The 8,598-nt window shown below is 34.2% G+C and overlaps 1 protein-coding gene across 1 annotated transcript; it reads left to right on the top strand.

Moving 5' to 3' along the window:
- Positions 1-4,673: 4,673 nt before the first annotated feature.
- LOC120086834 (UBP1-associated protein 2C-like) lies at positions 4,674-8,350 on the top strand. The gene is made up of 2 exons (XM_039043640.1): positions 4,674-6,050; positions 8,082-8,350. Exon 1 carries the CDS (start codon positions 4,718-4,720, stop codon positions 6,047-6,049), a length of 1,332 nt encoding a protein of 443 aa, XP_038899568.1. The 5' UTR covers positions 4,674-4,717; the 3' UTR covers position 6,050; positions 8,082-8,350.
- The last annotated feature ends 248 nt before the right edge of the window (positions 8,351-8,598 follow it).

Raw genomic sequence — 8,598 nt, 5'->3', positions numbered from 1 at the left:
ATCTCCCTTTAAACTCATCAAAACAATAGATAGCGAAATATAAAAAAAAAAAATAATAAAAAAAAAAATGTATTTGGCTATTAATAGTCACTCAACCACTGGCTTACAATCTTGTAAAATATTTAAGTTATGATGTCTATGGATGGTTTCATTAATATTTTTCTTCTGGATGTAGTTTAAGTATTTTCACTAAAGGTGGTTTTTTTTCCCATTTTTTAGATAACAAAGGTCAAGCAGTACATAATGATCAGAGTAACAGGGTATTGAAGAAGGGATAGAGAGAAAACACAAAAATAAACAGGTATTAGGTCCATATATTTGAGTAGAAAGAGATAGGCGACGAGTCATAGACAGACGATGAGGGCACTTTTTAATCTTTCTTTTTAAGTGTACCGATACAACTTTTGAAAGTTCATATATGCATGTTTTTGCAACAAGGTATCGACAATTCTCATTCACTTGCTAACGGTGAAGGTATTTTTTAACATTTCTTTTCAGTTTAAAGACATTTTTTAAAAAAATGTATATATCTTTTAAAGTTTATAGGTTCTTTTCTTAAATAAAATAACAATAGTTTTCATCAAGATCTAACGAGGGTGTTTTTCAATTTTTTTTTAGGGTACTTTTGAAAGTTTAATTCAACCCGTGTAGTGGGAGATTCAAAATTATTGTGCTTTTTTTTTCCCCTATAACAGGTGTCTCGATCAATTAAATTGTGTTTATGTTTACGTTTTTTTATTCAATTAACTTGTCTCGATCAGATAATTTACTAATGATTCTATTAATAAATTATTAGTAAATAATTTTCAAACATCTTATTGCAGTTCGTCAAAAATATGTTATATTTGTATAAGTGGTCATGTATATAAATTAAGTGCTACAAGCTTGATAGAAACCTCATAGATACATCTTAGTTGATAATTTAATTTGTAGCGTTTTCTATAATCAATTTATTCAAATATCCATTAACATGTTCAAATTATGATGTTATTTAATAATAATAAAAAAAAGTCATACAAATTATCGTGCATTGACATGTTTTTTTAACCCTTAGGTGCACATAAAGAGTGACTACAAAAAGATCAACACGATAAAACTCGTTTTCATTTCACATGTAACGTAACTATTCAATACATGCCAATGTAAGCATCGTTTCACGTGTTAGGCTATTTTTTGTCATCTGAGGTGTGTACATAGTCCGTGTTGGGCCGAGTTGGAAGATTTTTGTGGACCAACCCAAAAATTCGGATTGGCTAAAAATTTGGGTTGGGTTGGGTCACCGGTTCTTTTTTTTTTTTTTTTTTAATTTGACTGTTTTTTCCATTACTTATATATATATATTTTAGGCCCGACCCGACTATGGAATGGGGTAACCCTCGATCCAACCCGAATTTAATATTTTTTAACGTTTTTAACCCAACCCAATCTTTGCGGTTTGGGTTGGGTAGTCCGAGTTGATCGGGTTACCGAGTTTTTTGAAGACCCCTAATTGTCATCCAACATGTCATGGCATCTTTACTCCCAACATTTAAACTAAAAAGTACCAATCAATCCATTAGTAACGTATATTTAAGTAAGACGTTTTAATCTAAACCTATTTATTTAACATATAATATTATAAAAAAAATAACAATACTATTGTTTAAACGACAATAGATTAAAACTTACACATAGTGCATATCAACTGTTCAAGTTTATTTAATAAGCATTTGATTGCGTTTAATAGTCAAATTAAGAAAGTTATATACCTTCATAAATAAATTCGAAGCTATTAAAGTTGATATATTTTCCCCTGAGTTGAAATAGATTCCATCATCAGTTGGAATCTACTAACAATAAAAGCTAGAGCTACGAACGAGGTTCAATTGTTTGTTAATTCTATCTATGACATGTTGCACTATGGGTCAATCCATAGTTTCCTCTTTTTCAATAATAGGTGTAACTCTCTGTTGTTGATCGTGATTTGGCTACCAGTGTCATCACCTATGAACCATAGACACAGATACGGCTACATGATACATATACGATCGGATACGGTGATTCGTCAATTTCTAAAAAAAATTAAGATATGGTTACGATTAAGGATACGTCATTTTTTATATATTTTTTAATATATATTTCTAAAAAACGAGAATACTGGTACGTTGAAGATACGTTTTTTTCTTTAAAAACATATAGGATATAAATAAATTTAGCATACAAGTTAATAATCATAGCACAAAATATAATGTAAACACTGAAATACAATATAAAAAGGCAACATCTGAGATGTTAAAGTACAATAGTTAATAAAATGCGATAGAAAAGTGACTCATATTACAAAGAAGAATAAGAAAATTAGAGAGATAAATATGAAGATAAACAAATAACTTATTCATTGAATTGTTGACTATATCCAAATTGTTTATATTTTGGTGGACTTTGTGGGGGCTCGAATGTGAATATGAAGATTAGATGATTCTAGTTTAGGGTTTGGTTTTTTTTTTTTTTTTTTTCCTTTTAGTTTTTGACTCGAGTAGTGAGCTTTTTAAATAAATTGTCTAATTTTAGATTGGGAAATATTATATGAGTTACTTGTCTTTTTTTTTTTTCTTTAGAAAAAAAATACGCATAGAAATAGATACGTCAATTCACGTGTCAGATACATATCTAAAAAGTATCTAAAAATATAGATATGTCAAATCGCACGTCAGATACGTATCTGAGAAGTATCTGAAAGTATCGGTATCCGATATATGTCTGATACTGATTTTTTGTCTCACATGAAATATTTGTACTTCATAAGTCATCACACACGAACTATCTATAATTAGGGAGCGACAAATGATGTGAGCCGACTGCGAATGACAATATAATGGTAATGTTTATCGGAGGAAAAAGAAGAGATGGAGGGTAAATGGTAGAAATTCAATAGTGAAAGGAACCACGAAAAAAAAAATACTATTTGATTATCTTCATTACTATGGTGCTTTTCAACCCTTGTTGAATTGAGTGTCGGAGTTGCGGCCACACTATATGGATACTAAAATGTTAATTTATCAAAAAATGAAAATTGACAGATAAAAAATCATTGTTCACTATTTAATAGATCTCTGTGATGTTAAACAAAAAAGAAAAAAATATTCGGTTTTATAGTCTAACCACGGAGGATGAAAATTTGATTTGATAAAAGTTGTGTTTTATTTGATATAATGTTAACATTTTAAAAAATTAATCCATATTCTCTGGATATGTGTTGCAATCGAGTATTTAAGATATGAATTTAATACTGATCCAAAGAGATAGATAACAATTTAGTTTTATAATCCGCATAACGGTTAATTTTGATAAATGGCAACTCTTGATTGAACCCCAACTTTATTGTCAGTAGATTACTTTAAATCATATCTAGAAGCGTCGTGCGAATTTAAGGTTTATAACTAATATAGAAATTTGACCTAGTTATTCCTTTTTATTGTGATGATCTTGTTTATTATATTAATTATGGTCTTGTTTATCATATTAATCAACTTAATAATGCTAGATGTAGTTACAACATCAATAAAATCTCGATAGAAATAGTAAAGAAATGCAACGATCACAGTTGATCATATATGATTTAGAATTATGTATCAAATGATCAAAACACGATACGTGTAAACAAATTGCAAAGAAATACTACAAGTAAACCGATAATCCCTTGACGATCTAGAGATTGCTTGGTGAGTCCACGTAATGTACCTGACCAGTCTATCTTTATTAGATCGTGTGAGAGATACTTTACATTTGTATCAAATGGTCACTAAGAGATGTACATGTTTTTAATTTATACGAAACCATTATTATGAGTAAGTTGTATTGTAATAATCCCATTTAATAATTTATATTTAACCACCAACCCTCCTCCAAGATACCTTCACACTAATTTTCCATGAATAAGTTGGATGTGGCTCCTCTTTTTGGTTATATTTCGTACGTGAAAGGACGATTTGCTCATATCAACCCAAGACTGGTATAAAATACACAAATGAGTTTTGGTGACTTTGATAGAAATCTAGAAGTTTAAATATTCATAGACATTTTATCAAATATCCAATAAAATACAAATTTGAAAGTTAAAAAATTAAATTACTAATTCAACTGTTAGTTTTACTCACGTTTTTAGATTTTTATAAATGACTTATAAACTTGAAATAGCATCATCTACCAATTGGAATACTGCATATGATTACTAGGGATGGATCACGACATTGAGAAAAAATGGTATATGTTATTTATTTGAAAAGCATAAATGGTATATGTTATTTATTTGAAAAGCATATATATACTATTGGGTGTAATATTAGTGTAATACGTGTACTACTCTCGTTAATTGATGTAGAGTCGACTACTATTAAAATCATATTTACGAGTTGCCATTATAGAGCGAAGAAAGGGAATACTGTACTTTAAATTAGAATTTTTATCCCCTACAAAATAGCAAACATTGAATTGACAATATGAGAGCCCTAATATCAAGTAAGTTCGATCGATTTAAGTCAGAACTAAATCGCAATTTAACGAGGCCAAATATGAAAATGCACCTATTTCTGTGGGCCATAAACATCATCTTAGCCCAAGAATGACATCGGCCCAAAAAAGCCCAATAAGCGACACCTCAGTTTAGGAAATTTGTAGGTTTTTATTAGGGTTTACGAATACTCCTCCATGTGTTATCCACTTCGTTCCGTACTCCGCCATGGATGTCGTCAAGAAGCGAAAGATGGACGAGAATGGCGTCCTTCTTGACGATTCCGATCATTCAGTATTAAAACTTTCAACGGAAGATGCTCGCAAGATCATCGAGCGGTTCACTCAGGATCAACTCATCGACATTCTTCAAGATGCGGTTTCCCGCCATTCCGATGTTCTTGACGCCGTACGTTCCGTTGCTGATCACGATGTTGCTCAGCGTAAGCTTTTCGTTCGTGGGCTTGGTTGGGATACTTCAACCGAGGGTCTCCGGAAGCTCTTCTCCGTGTATGGCGAACTTGAAGAAGCCGTCGTTATCCTAGATAAAGCCACGGGGAAGTCGAAAGGGTATGGATTTGTTACGTTTAAGCATGTGGATGGTGCTCTATTGGCTTTGAAAGAACCGAGTAAAACTATTGATGGGCGTGTTACCGTGACTCAACTAGCAGCCGCAGGGAATACTGGGTCTAACTCGAATGCTCCCGATGTGTCGTTGAGGAAAATTTACGTAGCTAATGTGCCGATTGATATGGCTGCTGATAAATTGCTTTCGCATTTTGCTCTGTACGGGGAGATTGAAGAAGGGCCTTTGGGGTTCGATAAGCAGACGGGGAAGTGTAGGGGTTATGCATTGTTTGTCTATAAGAAGCCGGAGGGTGCGCAAGCGGCGTTGGTGGACCCGATTAAAACAATAGAAGGGCGGCAAGTTAGCTGTAAATATGCCAACGATGGGAAAAAGGGAAAGCCTGGGGGTGCTGGGCCTGATGGTGTTCAGGGCTCTGTAGGTAATCAAGGTAGTGTACATGGAGATGGGATGAGTATGCCTTCGCAGGCTCCGTTGCCTGGTTCAATGGGTGGACATTATGGGGGACCTGTCGGCATTGGATCATACGGTGGATTTTCAGGAGGCCTCCATGCTCCTCCACCACAGCTCGGTCATAATCCAATTAACTCGTCGTTGGGTGGTCCAGGGCCGGGCTTGTCTTCTATGGGTAGTCAGACACATAATTCTCTTAATGGTACTGGTGGGTATGGTGGCGGGCTTGGCGGCGTCCCTTACGGTGGAGGATATGGTGGTCCTGGGTCATCTGGGTTTTCTGGTATGGGCGTTGGTGCAGCCGGCGGCCTCGGAAGTGCCACTGCTGGAACAGGATCTGGTTTGTACAGGTTGCCCCCGAACTCTGGTGGAATGCCGTCGAATGGTTATCCCGAAAGTTTGCCATATAGTTTATCGTCTTTGGCTGGTTATCCGAATCAGCATCAACAGACGACAGGTACATCACCAGCGCCTCGAGTGCCGCCTGGGGGCATGTACCCTAACGTACCGCCTTTTTATTGAGGTAATTTTCGAGCATGTCCTTTATGATCACTGCTGTTCTGTTGTCCATTCTTTTTTCCACCTGCAATGGAAATTTGTTTCTTTGGTTACTATTTGATGGTTTTAACTTTATACGTTCACTAACTTGTTTGTTGCATCCCTGGGATTTTATTTCATTTGTCCATTGTAATTTGTGCATGTGGTGTGGTGTGCGTGTGTTTTATTTATTTATTTTTTGTTTTGATGACGCTCTTGCCGGTTACTGACCTACTGTTAGCGTTAACAGTACCCCAATTATTGTTTTTGTGGATATGATTTATGATCTCCTTTAATTTTGTTTGTTCCATTGGCATTATGTAATTTTCATACATCCTTGTTGCTTTACTTTTGTTTCTTAACATCTCATGTTCTAATATTTTCATATGCTATTGTAGAAGTGTATTAGTTCAAATCTTCCAGGAGACGGTTTTTTTTTTTTTTTTTTTTTTTTTTTTTTTTTTGTAATGCTCATGCTGTTTTGCCAAGTAGTAAAATTTTGCTTTTAGTGCCATTCTTATTGATCTGCAGGGTTTCTTTTAGCACCATTTTTGTTTCATTTGGATGATCTAAGTCGTTCTCAAAATGGGTATCGACATATATTGTTTTTTCACAATTTTATTGCATCGTACCTTTTTGGTATTGGGAAGGCTGGCAATATGCAAGTCCTTTTTCCGGGACAATGAGTATAGGGACGGCTTACCAGTTACCTGTCTTTTCCTTCTCATTTTGGAGCTTACTTCATGGCGTCTCTATGTTTCTGTGTCATATGTTGTTTTGAAAACTTTCCTTTGCCCAGCCGCAATCTTCTGTATGACAGGCTTCCTCATTTCAATGATTTGAAGGCATTTTTTCTTTCCAGTAGTGTTTATTTTTCTTCATCTAGTATTTTATGCTTGGCATGATAGTTAAGCAGTACCCTCTTATCACTTTTCTTTTTTATATGCTCTTGTATTGTTTCATTTCAGTTTTCCATAAAAAACAATAGCTAATTGTTAATTAGTATATGATGGAAATCATAATTTTTTTAAGGTATGAAAATGAGCCTGCATCACTTTTTTATTTGTTACTTGGGGATTTTTATCTTTCAATCCTCGTACTCTTTGGTGCATTGCTCCCTACATGTTTTTCTTTGGTCTCTTTTTCACTCCTTGCCTTTTTGTCTTTGTTGATGGCTTTCACGTGTTTAAGATTGAGCTAGGGAATGACTGTCTTTTTGGGCTTTCCAATTTGAATTGAATAATTCTTATGGGGAGTGTTACTTCTCAGGGCATAAAGCCTGCGTTTCTTTTGAAATTGTCTGTTTTTGCTCGCCATTGCTGGTAGAAATTGTGTTCTATTTTTAAGATTTTGGAAACCCCTTTAGCTTCAATCTCTTTCAGGTGTTTTCCTGGAAGCCTTCCAGATTAACGATGAGGTCTTTTACAGCCTTTATCTGTTTGTTGTTACATACCTGTAACAGTCGTGCAGTCTTTTCCCTTGAACAGTTGGAGCTCTATAAATTTTAGCTATTCTTCTTGCACTGTTCATTTTTGTCATTTCATATGTACTAACGGTCAGTTATTTTTTAATTTCATATGTTTGTTATTGCTATTCAGTTAAAGGCCTATGCATCTATTGAATTTGTAGCTTAAACACGTTCTTCTTTTTTCCTTTTTTTTTTTGTGTGGTTTTTTTTGAAGCTAAACGTTCTATTTTTTTGTTCCTGTTTTATTTTATTTTTGTTGTAGACCATTGATTTTACTCCTTGGCGAAGTTTGTAACTTATGTTGCATTTTCTTTCTCTAATTGGTAATAAGTTTGTCTATGGATGACAAACATAATTGAAACTAATCAATGTCTTGAAATTTATGTTGAAGTGTGTGTGTGTTTGCATGGTATGGCAGTTTGTTTGGTTGTCACACTGTTGTTTCTATTAATCTGATATTGAATTAATTCAGAGCCCTTTGCATTTGACTTGATTTGATGAAGTGAGTTCAACTTGGTTGTTTGATTCAGTTTATCTTGTTGGATGCAGATGCTTTATGTGCTTCACCTGATTGCGTAGAATGCCGACTATCAATCTGATTTGGTGAATGTATTGGCTGTGCTTTTGTGACCTCTTTTTTAGATGTATTTATGAGTGCTTGTAGAAAGAAATCATGCAATGGTGTTTTCGTGTACTTGTCAACAATTAATATGCTTTTGGTTTTTTTCCTCCTCCAAATTAGTCTAATAAATGATCACTGATTTCTGTTCCTCCTTTTCTTTTGCTGGGACTTGAGTTCATGGGTAGTTTTGTATGGTTGTTCTTGTCTATCCACTAAAGCTTCCTACAAATTTTAACGGTTGGGAAGTGCTTTATGCGCTTATGGTTAGGTATGTCTGCTGGCTGTTGAAGAGAGACTTACCTTTTGCGCATGTGGTCAATCAGGCTTGTAATTGTACTTGCACTTGTGATTAGAAATATATTTTGGCAGTGATCATTTTTGCAGTTTCTCTGTTGGTGGTTTTTTTTTCTCCTCATTATTATTATTGTTTTTTTTTTTTTTTGG

This window comes from Benincasa hispida, chromosome 9, assembly GCF_009727055.1.
Source record: "Benincasa hispida cultivar B227 chromosome 9, ASM972705v1, whole genome shotgun sequence".
Taxonomy (NCBI): Eukaryota; Viridiplantae; Streptophyta; class Magnoliopsida; order Cucurbitales; family Cucurbitaceae; genus Benincasa; species Benincasa hispida.
The sequence above is the reverse complement of the archived record's forward strand: the minus strand, read 5'-3'. Positions and strand labels throughout refer to the sequence as shown.

Bases quoted from the DNA above. Each gene is read 5' to 3' on its own strand.
- LOC120086834 (XM_039043640.1), top strand. From the start codon at position 4,718: ATGGATGTCGTCAAGAAGCGAAAGATGGACGAGAATGGCGTCCTTCTT.